Below are 26763 nucleotides of genomic sequence, written 5' to 3' on the forward strand. Positions count from 1 at the left end.
TTTTCAGTATGCTAATTTCACAATTTTCTTCACAACATTAGCTGTGAAGAAGATCGCAGCATCAAGCCCCCACCCATGCCAAAGATGTACTTGCCAAAGGGGAGTGGCTTTGTAGGGAAGGGGGTGTGGCCCTGCAGCCCAACCCTGTATTCATCACACCGGGGACATTGCTGGAGATGTTGGGCTGTCCCCATAGGCTCGTCGAACTGCACTTCTTTCTCCTATACTGTGACAGAAGCAGAGTACTGCGCGTAATGTCACATTGCTGCACCCGACTCCTGTCACTGAGGAGAAGTTAGTATCTTAGTGACACCGGGGTGCAATCTCCCTCCCCCTACCCCCCCAATGACACCACTGGCTGTAAGCATTTTGTTAATTTTCCCCAACGTCTCTACCTTCTCCTATTTCTTATGTTGTCTATGTTGTCTTCCTTTGTAGTATTTATACTTTGCTTCGTATAATCAACGTGGAGAAGAGGCGCGACTCCGCCAGAGGTAACCGATACCTGATAGAACTGGAGCTGGAGGAACGGGGTCGGAGGAAAGTGAGATTGGCAGAGTACGTTTATCTCCTGCTGCACCGCGGCGCAGGTGGCGACAGTGATGAAAGCCCTCCTGCCGAACCACCTGAAATTTCTCCTAGTCCTTCCATGTACAGTAAACCAATCCTGTGCCGGCCCGTCAGTCTAAGCTGGAATCCTCGTGCCACTGTGCACTTTGTAGTGCCTGGTGAGTGTAGTGTAAAGGTGAAGTTTCTCTTTTATCTATTCTCCTAAATGCTGAATTTCATATACAGTATGTCTGTAAACCTTTTTTTTTTTTTCTTGTTCTGTCTCTTGAGCAGACAGTTGGTGGGTGGTGTTTAGCCTTCGGGGTGTTGACCGCCTAGAGGAAGATGCCATATGGTGTTTTTCATTAGTCATCAGGACTCCATTAACAACGCTACTCTTATGTGTTATTGGAAATTGGGTCGGTTTAAATGTATGGCAACAACACTGACTAACATTGCAGCATAGACTCTGCTTTCTATAGCAATCACTGTACTGGTGTCTCAGTAGGGTTTCCACGGATGCCTCTTAATAGGTAGATCCGTAGAAATGATGGTATCACAAGTGGAACAAGGTTTTGGCGAACGTGATGTTTGCACATACAGTATAATAGAATTGCACTTTATTACACCTTTGGGGCTTGTTTCAGAGATGGACGCAAATGCACTTGTGTCACATTCATTTTGCAGGGAGTTGCCGCAACTTCGCGCACAGTGCTTCCGTTTCCCAGCATCTCATTTGTGACGGACCTTCTGAGGAACCATGCTGCAGCTGGTGTCTTTTTAAAGACACGCCCACCACCAGCTCTCAGAAGCCACCAGTGGGCGTGTCTATAGAAAAGACAGCACCTGCATCATTAGTATAACTTCTCAGATCTGCTGCGCTGTGACTGAAGATGCACACTTATACCGCTGGCATCCATTTTTATTTTATTTTTTATTACAATTTTTGGGACTATTTCATACTTTACCATCCATGTGGACTACAGTTGGGAATGGTTACGTGTGCCAAACAAAGCACCAGGCCCAAAGCATTGCGAGCCACGCAAGGGTTCCTGCTACACTAATTGTGGGTCCATATTGACAGGTGTTAACATTTTTATTTATTTTTTGAAGTGAAATACTCATGTCAACCTTTTCCATGTCGACATTTTGCTTCTGTTGGCCTTTTGACCATGTCACCCTATTCCATGGCAATCTTTGTCTGTGTCGGCCTATTGCATTTCGACCTTTTGACGTCGACGTATTGACTGTCTACCTGGATAGTGTAGACCTTTCAATCCACTCCCTTTCCGACACCTGCAGCTATCAATTTCAACAGCTGCAGCAGGTGTCATTGCCCCATTCACAGACAATGGACCAGATGCACTAAGCTTCAAAAAAGTGATAAACAACCAACCAATCAGCTCCTGCCTGACAATTTTCAAACCCAGTCTGTGACATGGCAGTTAGTAGCTGATTGGCCGGTTATTTATCACTCTCCATTTTATCAGTTTTTGAAGCTTGGAGCATCTGGCCGAATGTCTGTAGCTGCCGGTTGCACATTCCCAATGGTGCCGGCCGGGATAAGAGATGCAGTACATCTCTCATTCCACACCAAGCCTGTGACATGGCAGTTAGGAGCCTGCTACTTTTATTTCCTTTTATTATGTGAAATGCTTGTGTAGGCAAAGCAGTGAGTTCTGAGCTGCGCTTTGCATGCCTTGGCCCTGACAAATGGAAAGTCACATTTTATTTACTGTAGCTTGGAGCTTTCATGCATATGGTCTGCGTTCTGGAATAAACCCATAAGTCATTCCCTTTCTCTGTCTGTGTCTAAAAACAATCCAAGATGACCTTTACAGAGCACTGTGCGGGCAATGCAGTCTGCCAGTGATGCCTGGGTAGAAATATATAGGAAATTGGAATAGGTTGGGTGATTCATTCATTTCTGGCGTTTAGTTCCGTGTTCCTAAGCAATGCATAGCAGTTACAGCAAAACATAGGTCAGTAGGGAGGAACAGTGTTAGATTTTCCTCCGCTGCTCTCTGTTCCAGCTCTGTGTCTCTGTGTTTATTTAAGAAGGTGATAGCGCAGCCTTGGCTCTGACAGGCGGAACATTTTATGTAGTCTCATGGTATACAATCTGGAATAAGCCCATATACATTATGCTCTCTGGCTCTTCCCATTGTGCCCCCTCTGTTTTTTAAATTAAGGATATGCATTCAGTCATATTACATTATGTGCTCTAGTCCTTACACTATGTACTGCACTTTTCTGTCTGTCTTGCCAGCACTGGTAATAGTACGGCAGTTCCATTATTTATTTACAGTGTCTTATATAGCGCAGCAGATTCCATTGCGCTTTACAATTGTAAACAGAGATAAAACAAACTGGGTAACGACAGACAGACTTGGAGGTAAGAGGGCCCTGCTGCAAGCTTACAATCTATAGGGACATGCAAACACTCTGCCATAATAGGCCTGATTCTGTATCGGACACATCTGTAGCCTATTCAGCTCCTTATGTCAGTGCCGGAATGTGCCTGTATATATAAACTAATCTGTTCAGCTGCATGTAGATGCAACCCACTGTTTGCATCCACAGCCCTCATCCTTCATAGTGCAATCTCATGCTGTGGGCAAAAGATCACTCGCTCGCTGCTCAAAAACGCACCATTTTCTCAGGAGATTCTTCATTTTGGAGCCATGTTGGACTTCATTTTGGATTTTGGAGTTCTAAAGGGGGGGGGGGGGTTCTTCCCAGGGTCAAGCTGACCACTTTACATGGTAAAATGTGGAACTTCCTTCTCCGTTGCACTGTCAATCCACTCCTGCATCTAGATCCTGGTTACGTTGGTCTCCACCTTTGACACGGTGGAGTACACTCTGTTCCACTTCTGACTTCTCCATTTGGAACTTCTGTCCAGATGGAACCAATCCTAGACGATCATCCTGTCTCAGTAGGTACATAAGACCTTTTATATGGTGGACACATGCATCTCATTTGAACAAAGGGTGTCCATTTTGGATCCAGTATTTGATCAAGTTGACCATCAATGCCAGCCTATTGGGCTGAGGAGCATTGTCAGGACACAACACGTTTTGGGGTTGGTAGTTGTTGTAGGAAGCCTTGCTTCTGATCAACGTCCTGAAACTTCAGTCAATTTACAGGCCAGGCAAAACTTCTTCTTCAGCACCAACCGGATTTATCGGCAGTCAGATTTCGCAAGCATTCAAATTTTTTTTTTTTAGCTTGTTCCAGATGTTGGTGAATCGTTGGGGGGGCATCTGGATACTTAGGAGCTTCACCTTCCCCTCCCCCTTTACATCTGCCTCTTCTGCCAGATTCTTATCTACATCAGGACCTCATAAGATTCCTCTTTACTAGGTGACCCTTGAGACATCCATCTTAAGGGAAAAGGGCTTTTTAGCCTTTGTTATACACACTTTGTGGAATGCCTGAAAACTTTCCTTGACCAGAATTTATCTCAGTTCCGGAATGCCTGCAGTGATTTCCTGTCCGCAGTCTGAATCTTTGAGACTTAAGCATATCCCGGCTCTTGCCATTTTTGCAGGCAGGGTCTGATTTGGGCCTTCTGCTTTCTTCCCTTAAAGTTCAGGTCTCTGCTCTTGTTTTTTTCCTTGTTTTGGTGCTTCCCCATCTGAACCCTTAAACACAGTGGAACTTTACTGGCTAACAGTAAAGACGGCCTTCTTACTTGCCTGGACGGCCCGTTTTGTTTCTGATTTAAGTTTGCTGTTCCATCGTTTTTCTGTTTCTTATTTTCAATCCAAATTGAGCAGTCCTGCAGATGCACCTTGGCTACTTTCCAAAGATTGTGGTCCGTTTCCACATTAATTAGGGAATTGTGGTACCTTCTTTTTCTGTCTCTGATTTGTCTCCATAGTTGACCATACTTGATATGGTAGGGGCTTATAACCAGAATAAGGGCCACTGTGCGCTCTCCCTGATGCAGGGTAATTGGCTTTTGCTGGACCAAGGACCTTGTGTGCTTGAGGTGTGTTGGTGCTCGTCTTCCTTTTCCCTTTCCTCGGCCTTGTTAAAACAACTGACTAGGCAGCTTAGGGGGCAGCATCTAGGGGCATCTAGGGGAAGAGGTAGATTGTGCTGCTGGGAAAAGAACATTAACCGTTTGGTGCCCAGGCTTCTATGCTCCACTCAAAAACCCATGGTTTTCCCAAGTGTCCTCCATGGATTCAGAAAAAAGTATTTAACAGGAAAGGTAAAAAAAAACTTATCATCGCCAATATGTTTAATAAAACATAATTTTTTATTGCTCCCTCATTCAAGCTGTTTTCTCTGTCTCACTGCAGTCAAGAACCAGGCTCGCTGGGTGCAGCAGCTTATCACCGACCTTGAGAATTTGTACTTGAAGACTTATGATGACCAGTTCAGCCTCATTCTGGTGGATTATGACAGTGAAGATATGGATGTACAGCAGGCCTTGCGCCGTGCAAAATTACCAAGGTGGTTATCTGTATGTTCTACAATAATCAACCGTTTATTTTATTCCATAATCTGTTGTCTAAATTGGATAAATGTAGGATCCTTAACGCTCCATTTAATGTTTGAGTACATCAGCAATAGGTTGTGGCTAATGATCGGGCTTTCAATTTACACCTCCACATGACCATTTGGTTAGCGCATCAATGTGCTGCCTCTGTGTTACGTGTGTTCTGTAGATACATGTAGCAGCCTCCAGAGCTCCAGTTAGATGGAAGGGAAAAATAATTTCTTGTGTGGTAATGTGGCTTTAAGTGCAAAGTTGCGCTAAACAATAGCAAATAATTCTGTGTGCTTTCGTTTTCTAAGCTGCTAATAAGATGATATTACAGTATTTAGCGCACATTTGCATATGTGTGTTTGTGGGTATTTACTAACACTGGCCTTATTCAGCATGAATCGCTAATGTGTGAATTTGCAAATCTCGCAATTATTATTTATTTGTTATAATTATATAGCGCACACTTATTCCACAGCGCTGTACAGAGAATATTTGAACATTCACATCAGTTCCTGCCACATGTACACGCACACACAGACATTCTAGGGTTGGGCGCCAATTAGCCTACCAGTATATTTTAGGAATGTGGGAGGAAACCGGAGTACCCGGAGGAAAGTACGGAGAGAATATACAAACTCCACACCGTTAGGGCCATGGTGGGAATCATTACACCATTACACCGTCTGTGCTGCCTATTATCAAACAACAGCGCATGGCCACCGAATACATTGCACATGCGCAAGGGGAAATAGTGACTGAAAATGCATTTGGATCCTAAACGCAGTCCCCTCGCAGTTTGAGTGACAAGAAGTCAGCATACGGGGTTAAAACCTGCCATTTTCTGGGAGTGTCAGAACAAATGCAGGCTTGTCCAGGCGTTTTAAGGGTGGGTCTCTGATGTCCGCACTGACAACTTCCAGCTTGTCGCAAATTACTGGCAGCCTCAGACCTACTCCGATTTGCACAGACAGCAAAGTTCTTTCGATCGTTCGCGAATTGCGTATGGATTTGCGAGCGAATAGCGATTAGCAATCCATTCACAATTCTCTTGCAATTAGCGAGGCATGTCTAAGGCTAAAGGCCCATGCACACTTGGCGACTTTGAGCTGAAAGCAGCTAAGTTTCAGCTGGAAAGCCACCCAGTGTGTACGGGCATAGATGAGCGGTGAGAGCTGATGCACTCTCCCACATCATCGCTGGCCCGGCGGCTGCGGAGTGGACGGCTTTCCATAGCGTCCCACTATGAAAAGTCATCCACCCCTGGAAAAATTGCCAAAATGGGCGAAAAACGTGTATGCACCGAGCGTTATGTATCCCAGTGATTTTCCTCATCATCTCTCACCGAGTGCCGGACGGCTCCCCGACAGTCGGGATTCCAACAGTCATTCCTCCGACGTCGGAATCCCAACTGCTCCCTCGTGGGGGTCCACGACCCCCATAGAGGGAGAATAAAATAAGTGGCGAGCGTAGCGAGCCCGCAAGGGGCTTCATTGCGCTCCCACCACTGTGCAGTCGGGATTCCGACGTCTGACTAATGACTGTCGGAATCCCGACCGTCAGAGATTTATACCACACCCCTCTCACCATACACCATGGGCGAAAACAGACCTTTACTCCTCAAAGACAACTGCAACTTCTCATGCTGAATTAGGCCCCCTGTTACAAAGTCCATATGTTTGTGGAACATTTTCTATTAAGAGCAATTTGCTTGATTCATTTCTGGAATGCATCTTTGATTACCCCTGTTACATAAATAATGCATTGATACATACTGTTTGTATAGTGGCTTACACAGCACATCATTGTACATTATGCTTATAGCCGATCACAGTGGGTGAAAATCTCTCCGCTTCTGTTTATATGCTATGCTAGAGTATATTCCATCCTTTATTTTTGTATTGTCTACTATCATTTGTAGCTGTCCTTCCATAAGCGACCTCTCGTGAACTGAACCGTCAGTGTTGCTTTTTCTTCTAAACATTATTCTGTTGGCCTTAGCATCGTGTCCTCTCGTGACTTGCAGTGTGGAACCTTTAATGCTGCTGTATGTGCACCTTCAGACATCCATACAGTATATTACTAATAGATGCATGAAGTAAATGTCCCATAGGGCTGGCTACTGATTATCTGTCTCTAGTCCAAACATATTTCCTTGTCGTTATCCATTATAACCAGATGCTTATCTGCTGCCGTTTAAAGAGGGGGGGGGTTCAATTTTACATTCTGTCAAGAGCATGTCAAAAGCCTCGCAATAATTGATTCCTGTCAATCTACTGTACAAATCTAATTAGACAAGCAATTAGTATGAATTGATATTGCCATTGATATTGTGTCTATAAATCCATGCTATTTTTATTACCGACTTGTCCAGATTCATTTTTTATTTTCTTGGTCCCTGCCCCAGTGGAATTATTATAAATGGTGTTGTTGTTATTATGCAATTCAGTGGGACCAATCACAGGATCAGGAACCCGTGTAAATGGTGTAAAAGGCCCCATTCATCAGGCGACCAATTTCCTTGTTATGACGGCATCGCTAAACAGCGGTCAGCGATGATCGGCGCGCCGTCAGGGAAATTACTCTTGATTAAAATTCCTCATCTATTGATTCCTAGCGTGGAATCTGGAGTTTTAAAAATATGTTTAATATTCCCGAATCCCTGACCCGGGCACCAGGGATCAGCAAATAACAGCAGAATGTGGCAGGGGTATGGAGACCTGTTCTGTTTTGTATAAGCACACCGGACGATTATCAATACACTGAGCATGTGTAAGGCCCGTAGTACGCATGCGCAAGGCCATACTGCCATGAAGTCCTGCAACTATTTCTATATGCACGCCATGTGCAGGGTGATTGACAGAACGTAGTTGTCTGGGGGTTGAAACCGGCCGTTTAGTGGTAGTGCCTAGGGAAACGCTGGGGGTGTCTGGGAAAATGCTAGGCCGGATATGCCTTTCTCCATTGCACCGCCGAGTAAGTCCGGTGTCTGCGATGAGTTGTGGCCAGTGTAAAAATCATTAGATAGTGAGACTGTTACGATGGGTTTTGGACAAATTCTCACAGCTGCTAATGGATGTGTAGCCGTACACATCCAGGCGCACAGCATGCACATTAATTCTCAAGGCGGGATTTCACTCTAGCGGGGCGGTGTCTTAACTGGACGCTGGCCGCGGCACATTCGCAGCAGTGCGATCTGGTCTGAATGGGGTCCAATAGTATATGTAATATAAAATGGTGTCAAAATGTCAGATTTAATCAGACTCCAGTACAGAATACCACAGGTTGATATACTGACGTGTGGAGGATCCGGACTGTGATAAGTTGGTTTAGAAATCGGGGGGATGTCCTTAGAGACTTTCCATTTGTTAACTGGCAGCCTAGTGATGACGGGTTGGTATCCTGTGTTGTGTTGTGTTCTGGTTCAGAGAGTTACCATGCTCCGCTTCTCAGTAAATGTAAGCATAGGTGCTCTGCAGAGAGAGCTATTATGAGATCATAGGGCATGTAGTCTGTTCACAGCACTGTAGCTTTGCCACCATTGGTCACATAAAACTTGACGGCAGATAAGAACCACTTGGCCCATTTAGGGGGGTATTCAATCGCAGGTCACGACTGTCAGTACGTCCTGACAGCCGTGACCCTGGCACGTTTTCGTTTTGCTCGGCTGCAAATCCCACCTTGCGATCGGCGAAAACGGAGCATGGCCGTGATTATTGAGATCCGGCCATGAGCGCGACAATTTTATTGCCTTTCTAGGCAAAAGGGGCCTGTTCTGTCCATCTGCCTCTTCAATGCTGTCGGTCAAGACAGCATTGAATAGGCACCAGACGCTATTTCTCCCTTGAATACCCCCCTTAGTCTTTCTTACCTTTAGGCCACCTCAACCATAACTGATCCTTACTTCTTTGTGCTTTCAGCGGCCCTGGTTGTATTCAGAAAGTGACTAGCTTTCCAATGACATATCACAATGCATGGACCCTTATGACAGCACAATTAAGTGCTCATCCGATTAAACCCATCTTCAGACTTGTCCCTTAAGATGGGTCTTTTAGTTTTGCCTCCACAGCATAGAACTGGATGTCAGGAACCCTTGTAAATGGATGTCAGGGTCTTTTAGATTTGCCCCCATCTACATAAGTATAATTGAATGATGTTTGTGTAAGTAAGTAAGATTAATTTATGTAGCGCACTTTCTCCAACAGGACGCACATAGCTGTTAAACCTGACCAAAATAATGATCGCAATGTGAAAAGTTTAATTTAAGTGCTTACACAGGTCTCTTTTTGCCCATTTCGGCTCACCATTTTTGGAGGGTGCGAGCAGAAATGCTGGCACCAGCAGCCAATCACGCTGCGAGCGAGCTACAATTGGATATCTCTGAGCGCCATCTGCTGGCTGCTGGTGCTTAAAACTATTTAATTTACCCCTCTGCGTTCTCTTTCGAAGTTCTGCAGATCATAAATTGAAATTATCACGTATAACGGCTGTTTTTTATCTATAGAATATAAAGCTAATTTACCTCTATTTTAAGAAATGCTTTCCTCCCAGTTCTCATTTGAAATACTTATTATGAAGTGCAAATTGCTGCCCATCTAAGTTAAGGAACTGTGTTCTAGTGTCCTCGCTGCCAGGAGAGGGCAAACCACTAACGCCAAGCGGTCAGCAATTGCAGCCAGCTTCTGTGTGTCAGGTCTGTCATAAGTAGTAGCAAGACTATTAAAATGTAAAGTTGTAGCTTACACAATATATGCAGGTTTAAAAATACTGCTGTAATAATAATGACCTGTATGTGTGCCAAATGGGGTATTAGGATATTTGGTACTTGTTTCCTAGCACGGCACCCCCAGTTTTCATCGTAGTGCATCTTATACAATCACATCGCATGCAATATAGCGGCATGCGATGTAATGCGATTTTTAATTGTACAAGCACCCAGATGGGTGCTTACAATGTTAAATGCACCCCCATTGTCAACGCCACCCCCACTATCAACGCCAACCCAAAGCGTGGCAAGCGCAGCGAGCCCGCAAGGGGCGGCGGTATGTGTCCTCCGACCTTTTCATACCCCCACTATCCATGTCGGCGTGGAGTTGATTTTATATAGTGAGGCGAGCCCGAAGCGTGGCGAGGTGACACGGATTACTTTACATGTATTTCGCATCCCCTTGTGGGGCTCGCTGCACTCCCCATGCTTCAGGCTCATATTCCGCATCCCCTCGCGGGACTCGCTACGCTCCCCACGCTTCGGGCTCGGTGGCTCGCTGCGCTCGCCACACTCTGGCTTGACGTTAATAGTGGGTGTACAAGCACCATCAGGGTGCTTGTACAATTAAAAATTGCATCGCATGCCATTTGCTGGCATGCAATGCTATGCGATATTTCATTGTACAAGCACTCCTGTTAATTTAACGGGAATATCGCACACCACTAAGTACGGTATGCGATGGGCGCCGTGCTAGGAAACAAGTACCGGATATTTTTTAAACTAAAATGCTTTCTTTCATTTTTTTGCAAAAAATGTCCTAAGCACCTGCCTAGAGGATCGGTGTCTAATACCCCCTTTTTCAACAAAATACCGGGTCAGAAACTTGATTTTTACCAAGGATTTTGTTGGGTCTGGCTTTTCAATGTCATCATTTCCACTGCTCCTGTGTGTTACCAGGCTGAAAACAGCCTCTCCCAGAGTCTCCCCTCTGAGGCACCGAGCCCGAAGCGAAGGGTCGGGGACCCGGGATCTGCGACACAAAATGACCCTTGTACACTGAAGAACACCCGTGTAATTCAGCAAATTACCGGGTTGACCTTTTTAACCCAGTACTTTGCTGCTTAGTGTGAAAGGGGGTCAGACTGACCCAGCAAAATTACCTGACACTCAAAATGCTGGGTAATTGCGGGGTCGCTTGTCTGAAAGGAGTACAAGAGCTTTTTCCACTGCAGCTCACCTGGGAAAGACCTGCTAAAAACCCTGCTTGGGATCACGGTAAAAATCCCAGGTCACTTTAGCTGGCATTTTACTAAATCATGGGTTGGTGCGTGTTCCCTAAAGCAGAAATAATATGCCCTTGTCATACGCACAGTCCTGCACTCACACAATGCTCCCATTAACTCTTTACTTCCACCATAGTTATCAGTATCTGAAGAAGAGTGGGAATTTTGAGCGGTCGGCAGGACTACAAGCTGGAGTTGATACTATACAGGTTAGAGGAAGATGCTGCATGGGGCTCAGTGGTGGCTATAATAACCATTTACATACATGTGACTGTCGTACGTTTCATTTGTGTGTTTGCAGGACAATCATAGCATAGTGTTCCTGTGTGACCTGCACATACACTTCCCTCTTTCGGTACTGGACAGTGTAAGGAAACACTGCATAGAGGGACGTCTAGCCTTCGCCCCCATCGTAATGAGGCTGAGCTGTGGCAGCTCTCCAATGCACCCCAAAGGTAAGAACATACAAAAGGACGGACTCTGCTCAACCAACACTGTCATATCCAGGCCACTGCCACAACATGGGACTGGGCACTCAGTCTGCCTATCATCTATAAGCCTACCCAGAGTCTCCTGTGAAACTACCCAATAGGAGTCTGGGGGCAGGCCTATTGAAGATAGATATAGAGTATTGGGGGCCTGTGTTAGGTGCTGCTGCTGATCTCTGGGTAAAGCTGGCCATACATCTACAGATCGATTGTCAGATTGGGCTGGTTGGAACAAAATCCTGGTAATATCTGAATGGCAGTTTGGCAGCTTTCCAGCATTTCAAAGTAGATGATCAACTGTCATTTGCTCTCATCCAGTACCAGGATTTTGTTCCAACCAGCCCAATCTGACAGTCGATCTGTAGATGTATGGCTGGCTTTAGGCAGCCAGCACATTTATTGCATACAGATTTACATTTATGTTTACATGTGCTGACCGGCTCCCCCTGCAGTCTTTAGTTGGGACTGCAGTCCAGGAGTACCGGACACTGCTGATACAGAGCCATCTTAACAGCTGCCCAGGGTTCTACTATTCTAAGGGCCTTCAAACATGGGCTGGTGGTAGTCACACATTCAGAGCGACCAGGCAGCTTTCTCTACCTGCCTTCCAGCCTGCAGCCAGATTGTGAATGGCTGTCAGCATGCTGATTGGTGTATGGCTGGAGCTATCCACCAATCAGAGTTCTGACAGCCACTCTCTCCACAGAAGCATGTGGGGAGATGGTGCAGGACTGCAAGCGGGGTAAGTTGTGTTTTATTATTTTTTTTGCCCAGGACCCACAATGCTGATAAAACAGCCCTGACTATAGAATACCCTTTACCCTCCTATGAATTATTTGTTGTCCCCTTTATTTCATAATGACCTTTATCTCCCATGGCATCTGTCATCCATGTAGGCTACTGGGAAGTAAATGGCTTTGGCCTTTTCGGGATTTACAAATCAGATTTTGACCGTATCGGAGGTATGAATACTGAGGAGTTCAAGGACCGCTGGGGAGGAGAGGATTGGGAGCTGCTAGACCGGTGAGATATGTCCGTTATTTTACACGGAACACACACGTGTTGTTAATTCATTAACATTGCTTTTATGTTGAAAAAAGAAAAGTATACTGCAACTTTTTTTTTTTCCTCTTCAAACAAAAATGTCTTCATATATATGATTTCCTATTGGGGACCAGCCTAAGGGGCAGATTTTTCAAAGGCCATCCAAATTCCCTGCTCACCAAACCCAACATTTTTTTTTACATTTTTTAATTCAGAGACTGGTGCTGTTTATTATTTTCTATTGGGCATGCGCAAAAAATCCTGAGAAACCCTCACTGCACATATGCGATCCCAATGTCCGAAAGGCATCGCTAACACGTGAGAAGGGATTTACTTTCTCTGGTCATTCCCTGGTGGAGACTGGTGGAGGTGAACTACAGCGAGCCCAAAAAGGGTCGGTGTCATGTGTGTGCTGGGGAACGCAGCTGCTTTCCTAATGACAAAGCCACTGCTTCGGAGGCCTTGTGTAGTTGGATGTGAGGAGACTAGCTAGAGTAGGCCTTAGGCTACTGCAGATGTCCATGGTGCAACCAATGTTGAAGTGTTTACCATCTATATAGCACAACTGCAGAGCGGAAGTGACCATTGGGGGTTGCTAACATATTGGGGAGTAGTTGTAAACACGCAGATGTGTCATTGCCATTTTTAGGGCGTGTAACTGACACCAGCTGCGAGTTCTAGCATACAAAAATATGGGGCCTGCATTGCTACTGTTGCAGCCAGTCTGCATAGCCAGTGACCTACTTTACCCGTTCTGGTGTATAGGCTGTGTATGCACTTGCAACTGAGTTGCAGCTGCTAATGTGAGTGTATATATATATATATTTTATGTTTCACATTTAAATTTTTATTGAATGAAATAGTAGAGAGTACAAAACAGTAAATACATCAAATCAAACATTCAATGTCGAAATTTTGTCTTGAGGAGGGAAGGGAAGGTACAAAACAAAGAGATGGGGGAGGGAAAGAGAGGGGGGAGGTGGGTGTATAGATTTTTATTTTTGGGTGACTGCTTTACTTGCTGATATCAGCAGCTGCGTTGTGGAGAAACTTGCACTTGCTCCCATCCCTGAATTAGGCCCAGTGTGCGCCGCTTCTATTCCTTCTCCAGCCTCAGTGGGAACAGATTGATGGTTATTTAAAGCTTTGTTTCTGAGTAGGTTTTCTGACTACATAATGGGCCTGGTTCTAATCTGTTCTGTCCCCTGCATGTCTGCATGGGGGAGTTCAATGTTGAAGCCCTACGCATGCACATATTCATTTATGCGCATGTGCAGGGCTCCTGCGCAGGCGTCTTCAGAGACCTGTGGCGAGCACAGGGGGGGGGGGGACTTGATGGAAGCGACGTTCACATGCAAATGCCCTGCGTTTCCTGTGCACACCCGTGAAAATGCTGGATGTCCCCTTGTGAACGCAGACGGACACTTGCCTGCCGTCACGGGATGTCAGCCACCCGACCTGTTCTCGGACCGAACGCCGCAAGTCTAAATTAGCTGAGACTAACTTTGATTTGCGAAGATGGTAAAAATCATTCGATGGTCGGCGACCATCGAATGATTCCGGATCTACACGATACCCTGTGAATGGATGTTTTTGAAAAACATCCATTTGCAGTGTGGCATTAATATTCACTTGCCTGTGGGTATCCCAAGGCTCGCTAAGCAGCGAACTACCGCTGCTTAGCGAGCCAACCAGAATGACCCCCAATATCCACTGTGCTGTGTGTGATAGGAAGCGGCACTATAGTGAAACCTAGTGCTATTTTGTAGCGACCCTGCCTTGTAGGAGCGAAGGCATTGTGTAAAGGAGGCTGCCGGTGATGACCACATCTCTATTAGTGCAGGTTTAGGAAGTTTTTGCAGCTTTTTTGTGCTCCAACATTCCAAAATGAGTTTCTATATTAACAGCTCATCATGAAGCTAATGGGGAATTGGGATAAAACAACCCATGACCAGGGAATACAGAAGACCATTGGCCAGTGGTGGGCATCTGCATGTTTTCACTGACCTATCAAGATGCATCTACCAGAGGGTTGCACATTGGGATTGGTAATGTGGTCGGAGTAAGTTTGTTCATCGTAAAGTACCGATTATCAGTACTTTGCATATGCGCAAACCGGTCCTGCGCCGATGGATACAGGACACCGTCAGACTGTAAATGAGTGACAGTCTGATACCATTTAGAGGGTGGTGCCTACCTCCTTTTCCCCAAACGTAGGCACGTCACCACCGTCGTAGGGGAGGGAAAAGGACAGACCTTTCCTAGCCTCTAGGTAGCAGATGCGGCAGCCAGCTTGTGCAAACCAATGGTCACACAACTGTGCCAGTTGTTTTGGAGATGATCAGATACGGCGTGTAAGGATGCAATACAGATCAATAAAGCAGCAGGATACGGGATGCCTCCCGCTGCATTAACACATTAGTGCGATCGCTGCTGCTTCTATGTAATCAGCATCTGGAACTACTCCAGCCACATTCGATGGAGGGTCATTGCATTTACAGAAGCATCAAATCACCTATTATCTGATGAGTGAAGCTGGCTCAGATCTGCAATCCATACAAGGACAAATGTATCTGTACCTAACCAGGATCAGCTCCATCACGGTTATGACATGGCCCTATTCCTATACCCGGTACTGCTAGCATGGGTACAAAGTCACGCCCACGCAACAGTTGAGGCTGTTATTGTCCATTTCTCTTTTATTCTAGCAAATCAGAGGTCACACCCAAATGTCAAACACAAGAGGCCAGATGTATCAAGCTTCGAAAAGTGATAAAGTGGAGAGTGATAAACAACCAGCCAATCAGCTCCTCTCTGTAATTTTTCAGACCCAGCTTGTAACATGACAGGTAGGAGCTGATTGGCTGGCTGTTGATCACTGTCTATTTTATCACTTTTTGTTGCTTGTTACATCTGGCCCAAGGAGAGAGACCATTAGAGATATAGCAATTCAGTTATAGGGGTCTTGCTAGGATGTGTTGATATTCTGGCTGTTGCGATCCTGATATCTATTTTGACTGATGGGATTTTCTACCCAACCCGTATCCAGAAATTGTAGTTATTTTTTTCTTTACTTCAGGTTATATTTTGGATTTGACTTACAAGCTTTTCTCTTCATACTTCTGCATTTACTGAAACGAAGATATAAAACAATGCCTCTAGACTACTAAATGTCTTGGCTCATGATCGTTGAATTATTGGCCCGATACAGACCAATTCAGACCTGTTCAATTCGGCCGAATCGGAACGACTTATCGTCTAGATCTTGCGGTCTGTACGGCCAATCTACCGCCACAACATTTTCCAGTCAGCCATGCTGCGTGGCCAACCAGACAATATTGCATGTGGTGCTTTGCAGTGTAATGTATTTATTTATTACCAGTTTCTTATATAGCGCACACATATTCCGCAGCGCTGTACAGAGAATATTTGAACATTCACATCGGTCCCTGCCCCAGTGGAGCTTATGTAATGAAGGATGAAACGAGGTGTTGTTCTGCCCTTCATTACATTGTTATGATGTATACCGTAGATACGATATGTCCACCCATCAGCCACCATCTCTTCCGAGTACACATCGTTCCAGTGTGTACCCAGCTTTATACACTTATATAGTATATATTCATATACAAGCATGCTTGGCAACTATTCCTGCAGTGGTGACGTCATTGTCGGCGGTGTCTCCGGCCACATAATGTGGTGGTTGACCGATCACCCGGTTATGGTATAAATCATAGACCGAGTAATCATAGACAGTCATATGGTCGACGGGTAAAAGGTCGACATGAAAAAAGTCGACATGGTTAAAAGGTCGACGTGCAAAAAAGGACGACATGAGTTTTTAATGTTTTTTGGTTGTCTATAGGCCCCCATACATTAGGCCGACTTGTCCTAGTGACAAGTCGGACCCAATTTACCTGCGAGCCGCCCGGCAGCTCCCCGGGAGGCTCACATACAATTTGGCACTTGATGTGCCATTTTTTACATGGGATAAATCGCATGCGATTTATCCCATGTAAAAAAAAAACCCGGGGAGCTGCAGGGCGGTGAGGAGTAGTGGGGGCGGGCAGCGGTGGTGGGGGCGGGCAGCGGCGGCCAGCGGTGGTGGGGGCGGGTGCGGTGAGCGCTGCTGACCTGGCCGGGCAGTGTACTTACACATAGCAGCAGCGGGGACGGGACGCGTAGTGGCGGCTATTAGATTTTTAAAATATTTGTCAAATGACCGGCCGCTCTCTGATTGGCCGGAGAGCTCTCAGCCAATCAGAGAGCGGCCGGTCATTTGACAAGTATTTTAAAAATATAATAGCCGCCACTGCGCTGCCCGTCCCCGCTGCTGCTATGTATGAATGGGCAGCCTGTGATTGGCTGAGCGCTCTCTCAGCCAATTGCTGACTGGCTGAGAGAGCGCTCAGCCAATCACAGGCCGCCCATTCATTGTATGGGCTTTTTTTTTTTATTCCGTACTGACAGCTCCCGCCCGCTCCCCCTGCCCGGCTCTATGCCGCATGTGTCCCTCGCAGCGTCCCCAGCCCCCCCTGCTCCCTCTACCGCCGCGCCGACCCACTAGGTCCCAAGTCGGGTGGTCGGACGTGCAGCAGGTCCGACCACCCGACGCAGATCCGATGCGCACGGGACCGCGCATCGTATCTGAGGGGACATCAAAACTAGCCGATTTTGGTCCGATTTCGGCCAGATCCGACTGATCTGGCTGAAATCTGACCAAAATCGGCTAGTGTATGGGGGCCTTATGTCGACATAGGTCAACATGGACAATGTCTAAGTGTACCGCGTCCCCTCGCATCGCTCGACATGCTTCGGGCTCGGCACACTATTTTATTCCCCCTCCACGCTCTAGTGGAAGGTAGGGCATGAAATACCGCCTGTCGGCACATGAAGGCTGAAAATGTAGTAAAAATATCCATGTTGACCTTTTCCATGTCGACCTTTAGACCCTGTTAACCTTTTGACTGTCGACCATTAGTGGTCGACCATATGACTGTCTATGATGAGTCAGTCTATGACCAGTCCGGATACCGATCACACGGCTACACATACATAGGCACCGATACATCGGCATGATATCTCGGCATCAGATGATATATCATTCACTGACTATGCAATATGTGCCACATACTGTGTATCCAAGCAGTGTTTTGTAAAAGTTCCCTTCAACAACAACAAAAAAAAAAAAAAGAATAATCCTAAATGTGGTAAAACATACAGTACTTTAATTTATTACATTTTTATTCAAATATGTGTATATTATAGTAGTTTTATTAGAGAGCAGTGATCTTAGGAGGGGTCATCTTAATCGGACACCATTCCCCATCTTGCCCTGTGCAACATTAATACCCCTTTCCCACTGCAGCTTTTAAACGGTATATTGCCGTTTTCCCCCACACTTTACCGTTTAAGGCTGCAGTGGGAAAGCGCCAGAGTTGAAATACCGGTTAAAGTTAACCGGTATTTCAACCCGTTTAAAAAGCAGAGTCCTACACGTTTAAATACCGTTTTTAAGGCAGTGGGAATGCCTCTTAAACGGTATTTAAAATACCACACTACTTCCCCCTCCCCTGCTACCTGCCCTGTGCCCACCCTCCCCTGATACTTACCTGCGTGGGGGATCCGGGCAGCGGGGTTCACGCACTGCTGGGGAGGCATCGGGTCCGGCATGGGCACAGTATTGCGGCTCATTGATATGCACGGCGCTCAGTAGACATGCGCATAGTGGGAACTATTAGTTCCCATCAGCTGCAGGGACTGCCCCGACGCCGTATGGACCCCAAATGGACCCTGCTGCACCACCAGCACAGTGCCCATGTGGGATGGACCCCGGAGCGTCCCCACTGCCCAGCATCCAGAGGGACCCCAAGTACTGTGCCCATGCCAGACCCGATGCCTCCCCAGAAGTGCGTGAACCCCGCTGCACGGATCCCCCACGCAGAAGTATCAGGGGAGGGTGGGCACAGGGCAGGTACCAGGGGAGGGGGGTATATTACTGGTTAATTACCATTTTGTAGCTTTCACTAGGGGTTCAATGTGAAAGCTACAAAAACAGTAATTAACCAGTAATATACCGTTTACTACATGCAGTGGGAAAGGGGTTAAACCTGCTTTGACCAGGTTTGGCAGTGGGAAAGCAGCATTAGGGAGTTGTTTTGCCATTTATTTATTTTTTTCTTCACATCATGAATTTTGTTTTTGTTTTGATTCATGGAAAAAGATGTGTTTTCTCAAAGCAATATACAACTTTTATTTTTTATTATTTTTTGTGTTAGTGTTTTTCTATCCAAGATATCCATTTGTTTCCCCTTAAAGTCAAATAAACACTCCCAAAACATTTTCTCCTTTCTGGATACTGCGGTTACTTCAGAGACTGCTCCACTGTGGTTTATGGAAATGTAATTTCATGTTGGCAGAGTATAGTAGCTACAGCTCATATAATCGCAGCCAATCATACATTCTAGCCCTTATTTATCTAGTACATTCTAGAATATGATAGGAAGCATCTGATTGGTTGCTTTGAGCACCACCTCCCTGTTTCATTTTTTGTTGCTGTAGTAACTGTACTGCCATTAGAATTAGGCTGTGTACACACAGACAAACTTCTTAGCCTTCTTCGTTATGTTTGTGACCAGTCTGATTAGGGGAGCAGACCGCTATAGCGATAAAGAAATGTTCATATAGAATTGCCTTAAGCCGGGTACACACTGGGTGATGTGGCATCCAGTCAGATATATCGGTCCGGCATATGACGCTTGTTGCTCAGCGTGTATGATTGGCAGCCATTAGTACTGGGTTTGCCTATCATTTTGACGATAAATAATTGGATTTGGTCAGTGTGTTGGTTAGTGTGAATTCTTACCTGGATCAGCCGCTCGGCTGGCACGACGGCATGTCCACCGACATGTCGGTCAGAACTGTACCGAGCTTTAAGGATGCTTAAAAATCCAAACCTAGAAATGTAAGATGCAGCTTTGCAGATATGCAAAAGGAGACCTATTTACATCCCACCCTAAATCCGGTGCATAGTGTATGTATCCTGGATACTCCTCAGAACTCCCTGCTTGGACCCTACAGAGAGAAACCACTTTGGTTGCTACTATTTTTGGTTACATTTATTTCCTATACGCTGGGCCACATTCCCTGAATCCGGTACAACCCTGATAAGTCTGGGACCATGGCATCCCTACCCTAATCCTGTCACTAATACCGAACGGCCCTACCCCAAACCGCTAACCTAACCCTAATACCTTAACCCTAAAGGGCAGACTGGATGGGCCGTGTGGTTCTTATCTGCAATCAGATTCTATGGGGTTTATTTACTAAGATGGGATTTCTATTGAAGATGGGATGTTGCCTATAGCAACCAATCATAATCTACTTATTTATTTAGGACCTGAATCTAGAAGATAATAGATAGAAACTGATTGGTTGCCCATAGCAACATCCCATCTCCAATAGAATCTATGTAAATAAACCCCTATGTTTTGTTCTGAAGGTCGGCATGGCTTAGGTTGACATGGCTAAGGGCGACATGGTTGGAAGGTTGACACAAACATTAGGTCAACAATGGGAAGGTCAATAGTCAAAAGGTAGACATGAGTTTTTCATGTTTTTTGTCCCAAATAACGACATAGTCGACATGGACACTGTAAAAGTGTACCACGTCCCCTGGCATTGGCTCACTGAGGTAGCCATGCTTCGGGCACGGGGCCTCGCTACGCTTGGCACACTATATTATTCTCCCACCACGCCATAGTAGATGGTAGGGCTTGAAATACCGTATGTCGGCTCAAAAAAACTCATGTCAACCTTTTGACTGTCAACCATCCAACCTTGTTGACCCTAGCTATGTATACCTACTTCATGTGTTGACCTACTGTCCATGTCGACCTTCAGTGGTCTACCTAAATAAGGTCACCTAGTCACCGTTAGGGATGCCAATCCCGGGCATTTTTTCAATCCCGGGATTCGGGATTGAAAAATGCTCAATCACGGGATTCCCGGGATCCCGGGATTGGCCTCCCTAATAAAAAAAAAAAATGGCCCCTCCCCCAGATGACAATATAAATTTGTCCTAAAGCTGCCCCCCGCACTGTCACTTATGGCGGCGGGGGTTGTGGTGACAGGGCAGCAGCAGGACGGCTATCTCCGGCGGGTGGGCGGAAGGCTGGGGTTGGCACATCGGGCGTCTGTCCGGCTTTGGGACAGTGTGCTGTGCTGACAGGCAGAGCAGCGGCCGGGCTGCACAGCGTGACGTGATGTCAGGGTTCACCATGCTTGTCAGCACAGCACTCAGTCCCTCCCAACTCCCGACAGCAGCACCGGGGGTAAGAAACAGTCAGCCGGGCAGCGTCTGAGCCATATTCTGGTGCTCAGTGCTGCCCGGCTTTAAACCAAAACTAATGGGGTTACTAATCCCGGAATCCCGGGATTGGAAGCTTTAATCCCGGGATTCAAATCCCGGCAATTTTAGGCCAAAATCCCGGGATCCCGCCGATCCCGGGATTGGCCTCCCTAGTCACCGTATACCCTTTCTCCTGCCCATGTTGCTGTATTTGTTTTATTATGTGTATTATACCTACATTCCGCCATTGTGAACTATGAAACTCATTAGAACGTCTTTCAGCCATTCACCTGTGAATACTGTATTCAGCGAACATGAATAGCTGTGTACACAGGTCCTTAATCTTTCTTCTTGGAGACTGTTTTCTATTTGACTTCTATTCATTACGAGGGAGCAAATGAGAACTGGAAGCCTTTGTAGCTGGGCAGCAAATTACTTACTCTCTATGGCCAATGCCAAATCAGGTGCCAAGATCAACACCCTGATCAATGAGGTGTGGCAGTCGTCAGTCACTCAGGACACCACGGAAAACCTATAACCACCTTCTATTCAACTGTTTCGAAGTGGTTGAATATATATGTATGTGTCTGTGTGTGTGTGTGTATACTGTATATATATATAATATATATATATATATATATATATATATATATTATACACACGCGAATATATATAGGGTTCGGCAACTACTGTTGCTATATTTAAGAACAATAAAGATTTAGTAAAATACGTTTTATTTAAACACTAAATAAAAAGAGGGGGATGTTTTACATAATTATGACAGTCCAATCTACAAAAAATACACTTGCGAGCTTAAAAATTTAGCAGAAAAAAACATCAGAAGTAGGTATAGAAGTAAGGTAGCTTAGGTTTTTAGGAGGTAAATTAGGCAGCACCCAACACGTTCCGTCCTGTAGACTTCATCAAGGGGTGAGCTCATTCATGCAGAGCTGTTGACCAGAGCACATCTCTAAAAAGGGAGAACGCCTCCTGTCTCTGACTCTGTATTGAATGTATTGCTTTCATATTTTGAGTAAGACAGAGAAATTGACCGGGAATATCCCCTGGATCTATCAAACCCGTATACCGGGTCTATGAAGATCATATGAAGCTGTCTATATTAGTGTTTAATCTATTAAAGGTATGACTGTCCAAACTAAGGACTGTCCAAACTAAGGACTTGGAGTGACATTGCACTTAGTCCTAGTGGGCCCATTCAACACCCAATAGGGGATACTATTCACATTCCCCGGTATATATGAAGGAGAAGTAATATTATACCTCACTACGTACTTCGGGCACCTCAGAAATCGCCAGGATCCAATTACCACCTTGTACACACTTGGGAAAGTGGTCCGAAATAATTATTGTAATTTGCAAAACCCCTGATGAAGTCCCGGTAAGGGGCGAAAAGCGTTAGGTATTCGTTTGCTTTTTCCAAGTGTTTGAAGCTTCTCAATGAACCGCAAAATAATCTGAAAAACTCCTATCAATGCTTGGAATAAGAGACTTTTTAAATAAATATTGAAAACTTATGGACTTTATTGTGTATGCTTTGGAAAAGATATTATAAGGCTCTATTGGTCTAATTGTAAAGATCAACATAAGGGGTGCCAGCTCACAACTGTACTATATATAGATATAGATAGATATAGGTATGGGTAACACCGGCACTCCTAGGACTTCACAAACAGCAAGACGACAGACACTGTGGTCTAAAGCAACGTTTCGGTTTAATTACCGTTTTCAAGCTTTTGAATTTCAAGCTTGAAAACGGTAATTAAACCGAAACGTTGCTCTAGACCACAGTGTCTGTCGTCTTGCTGTTTGTGAAGTCCTAGGAGTGCCGGTCTTACCCATTCCTGTTATCTATTGTGTGCGGAGGCACACTACAAGGCAGCCCAATATATATATATATATATATATATATATATATATATATATATATATATATATATATATATATATATGTGTCTGTCTCTCTCTCTCTCTCTCTCTCTCTCTCTCTCTCTCTCTCTCTCTCTCTCTCTCTCTCTCTCTCTCTCTCTCTCTCTCTCTCTCTTCCCCCCCCCCCTCCCTCCTGGATTATACAATTCTGAATTCCTTTTAGATTTATGCAGGTATTTAGCTAATAAGATTACATTAAGAGATGTCTTAGATCAGGTTTTGATATACAGGTATGGGAACCATGACAGGTTACTATAAAATACATTAATAACTAATAATGTAATAATAAAGTGACATAATTGCATCAACGCAAATAAACTTTTATGTAACCGAGAAAACCTCGCCTAAAAGACTTATATTTAATTACCCCGGTAATACCTTTCCTCACCTGTCCCCTCACACACCCTTGTTAGTCGGATAAGCCGTGTACCGCACAGTGACTTGTGGGAGGAGCTACTTGGTAATGTCTGTGTGTGACATTGGTCAATGAGCAGCACCTGTTAGTTGCTTCAGGCTGGTTATCGGAGAAGTGATGCCACCTCTTTATATACAGTAATACAACACATCGTGTGACTTGCATTTTACTTTATACTACAGTACTGTAGGTAGGGAATTTGCTCATATCTGCATTTTGTTGTGTCCATTTTACCTGACTCCCAGATGAGGGTTTAGGGAAGACAACAGAAGGCCTAATTATGGATGTGGTCAATGGAGCGGACACAGGGCCGGCAACAGAAATCTTGGGGCCCTGTACAATGATATTTCTGGGGGCCCCCATCTAATCCCAAATCCACACAATGCTCTTCTGCATGAGCATGGTGCAGAACAGATGACCCGCGCAGTAAAAGTACAGGAGCCCGAGACTGAGGCCACAGCACCAGCGGCGGGTACGGCTGTGCGCCTGCGGCCCCAGGCCAAGTGCACACACAGAATAGATGGCTATGCATGCCGAGTGGCAGGGGGCAAACACAGTAGATGGCAGTGGCATGCAGTGAGTAAGTCAGACTCAGCCAAAAACAGATTGTGCACAGTAGACGGCCGGGCCTCAAGGGTCACTGACAGGCCAGCTAGTACAGGCAGTGGCTTTGCCAGGGCATGGAAACTCTGGGGCCCTTCAGATCTCTGAGGCCCGTCACACTTGACCCCCCCTGTCGCCTGCCCTGAGTGGACAGTAAGCTGAGTTGGGCTGTGTGAGGGTGTCGGCAGTACAAAATAATGATTTCTTTTTCTACAGCTGGATTACTAAAACATAAAGGGGTGACCTTATAGCACTCTAGCACTTTATGACAGATGGTGTGGCAGCCATATTGGGTGTGTTTATTGCTGTTCTATATTTTTACATGTATTCTTTGCATACAGAGGCGGCATCCTTATTTCCACACTGCATAAAATATTTCTGGTTCGTTGAGGCATTTCACAGACAATAGATGCATCCACCTTGATAAGAGCAGGGCACTTAAGTGCAAACCAAGGCTTGCAGACACACTGTATGGGATGTCTGTTGTGTCTAAAGCAGGCCTGTACAACCTTTGGCTGGACAGCTGTTGTGAAACTATAAATTCCCAGCATGCATTGCCACTGTTTTGTTAATAAGGAATGCTAAAACTGTGGCAAGGCATGCTGGGAGGTGTAGTTTCACAACAGCTGAAGAGCCACAGGTTGGCCAGACCTGGTCTAAAGAGATTACAGTTAGCCAGGACTGTGAAGCGCAACTTTGACCTGCAGTCCACCATTGTCTGAACTTACCCTATATCAGAGTGCAGTCTGTCATTTTACGAGGACCATTTTGAGCCGACCGCACCCATAGCTGTAGCCACCAATTGTTGATGAACAGAACACTACATCTCTGTTACCGAAATGGCTTTTTGTTTCATTTTTTCCCCTTAATCAACATACTAAATATTTGCATTAAAATCTCTTCCTCCCATTAACTTCAGCTGTATCTCCGTAGGGTGCTGCAGAACGGGTTAGAGGTTGAGCGACTGCGTCTGAGGAACTTCTTCCACTACTATCACTCCAAGAGAGGCATGTGGAACACGCAGAGCCAGGAAACTGCTGCCAAGGACTAACGTGCTGATAAGGAACTCTGGGCCTAGTCCACTTTGGGACCCCTCCCCTGGTTTGTGTTCGCTCAGAGGGGCTGGCTGTTATGTGTAATAACCATGGTATTGCCAGAGGAACCGGCAGAGTGTGGTCCCGCACATTCCACCCACTGCAGGCTGCTCTGGATGAGGTCTGAGTAGGCTTTGATACTCCGCAGGAGATGACTAATGAGATTAACCGTTTTTCTGTTTGAAAGAGGATCCTTCAGATTCTGCATAAAGTGCGCGGTGCTCCATAATGACATAACTGCTGATAAATAGGTGCAAAACACTCAGGGCTCTGCTGCTGCCAGAGTGTGTGCAATTTGCAAGGGCGCAGATGTAATGCGCAAATTATATAAACAGAATTGTACTTGCACTAGAAACAGGTGAGAATTCAGTTGCTGGTTGCTCTCAGCTGTACTTGAATCAGTCTGTAATGCACTATACAAAGTGGCCACTGGGTGGCTCGGAATGACACCCATAGAAATATACATTACCTTGCATCATTAGCAATCGGTAATTCTAGCAAGGAAAGCAGCAACCGCAGGGTGTCACTGCATTATAGGTAACACAGAGCATGAGGAAACGGAACTTATTCATAGCAGTATACATTTTTGTCCTGTTAGTGCTAGCATATATATATATATATCTTACTATGCTACATACTTGGCTAATTACAGCTAATGGGTATTGTCTACCAATGTGTCCCTACACTAAATACAGCTATTTGCTGTATGTAGGTCATTGTACAATATTCATAGCAATAATCTGAATGACTAATTCTTAGTTAGTCCGTGGTAAAATAACAGTGTAGTTTCTGGGTGTAGGAACCCGTGAATACTAACAGGCATTTTTTTAAATTGAATAACAAACTACTGAAATGCACTTAAATAATAATAATTCATATAATAATAATTCTTAATTTAAATAGCACTTTTCTTCTAATAGGACTCACAGCACTTTACATTATTACAGACGGCGAGGCAGCCATCTTGGGTGTGATCATTTTCTGTTCTGCATAATTATTCCCATCTGTCTTTGCTCTATTAGAGCTTACATTGATTTGTCTCAATCCCATGACCTTGGTGCTGTGAGGCAGCAATGGTAACCTTTGCACCACCGTGCTGCCCCACCTGAGAACCTTATTTATTAAGATGTCCAGAATACTAATAGGAAGGAAACAAAAAAATATATATATATATTTATTAAAAGGTCACAGTGAGGTCTGGTCTGCAAGTAGGTGTATAAGCCAGATTGTTTGTTTTCTATTTATGTGCCAGGTCTTCTATACGTGATTTATGGTGTGCTTGGATGAAGGTGCCCATTTCAGGAATTGTTTTAGTGTCATTTCTGGAACCAGCCTGCCTAATGGGAAAATGGAAAGGACAGGTCAAGTGTTCCATATACAGTACTACTCCTTCTAGGAGAGTTCCCCCCGGCACTCGCTATTGTCATCTCCTGCGTAGTTCCAGCCGTGCTCAGCAATTACAATGATTTCTGTGAAATTAAAATGTAGCAAGAGGTTTTTAGAAGTTTTAAATATTTTTTTTTTTTAAACTAAAATAAAACAGTTTTCAGTTTGGCTTTTATTTGTGTTATATTTTTTTTTAGTATGTACGGTTAGTTTGTTTAGTCCGGATCCTATTAATTGAAGATTTCTTTGAAAAACTCTGAAACATCAGTGAAACATGAGCTGTCTACACAGGCAGTGGTGAAGAGAGTGGTGGGAAGGGGGTTATAAACCCCTGGGACCAGGTCTGATGGAGGGGCCCAGCAGCTTTTTTCAACTCAGCACACGCTGCTGTGTGC

General features: G+C 45.1%; 1 protein-coding gene across 1 annotated transcript in view; it reads left to right on the forward strand.

Moving 5' to 3' along the window:
- B4GALNT4 (beta-1,4-N-acetyl-galactosaminyltransferase 4) overlaps window positions 1–26532 on the forward strand; it is a 63201-nt gene extending 36669 nt beyond the window's left edge. Inside the window, exons 16-21 of the mRNA XM_083165559.1 lie at window positions 439–728; window positions 4863–5016; window positions 11178–11250; window positions 11343–11496; window positions 12426–12552; window positions 24822–26532. Of these exons, the coding sequence (XP_083021685.1) occupies window positions 439–728; window positions 4863–5016; window positions 11178–11250; window positions 11343–11496; window positions 12426–12552; window positions 24822–24939 (916 nt within the window). The 3' untranslated portion in view covers window positions 24940–26532. The remainder of the gene's footprint in view (window positions 1–438; window positions 729–4862; window positions 5017–11177; window positions 11251–11342; window positions 11497–12425; window positions 12553–24821) is intronic.
- The last annotated feature ends 231 nt before the right edge of the window (window positions 26533–26763 follow it).

The sequence above is a fragment of the Crinia signifera genome, chromosome 11, assembly GCF_055691185.1.
Source record: "Crinia signifera chromosome 11, ASM5569118v1, whole genome shotgun sequence".
NCBI lineage: Eukaryota > Metazoa > Chordata > Amphibia > Anura > Myobatrachidae > Crinia > Crinia signifera.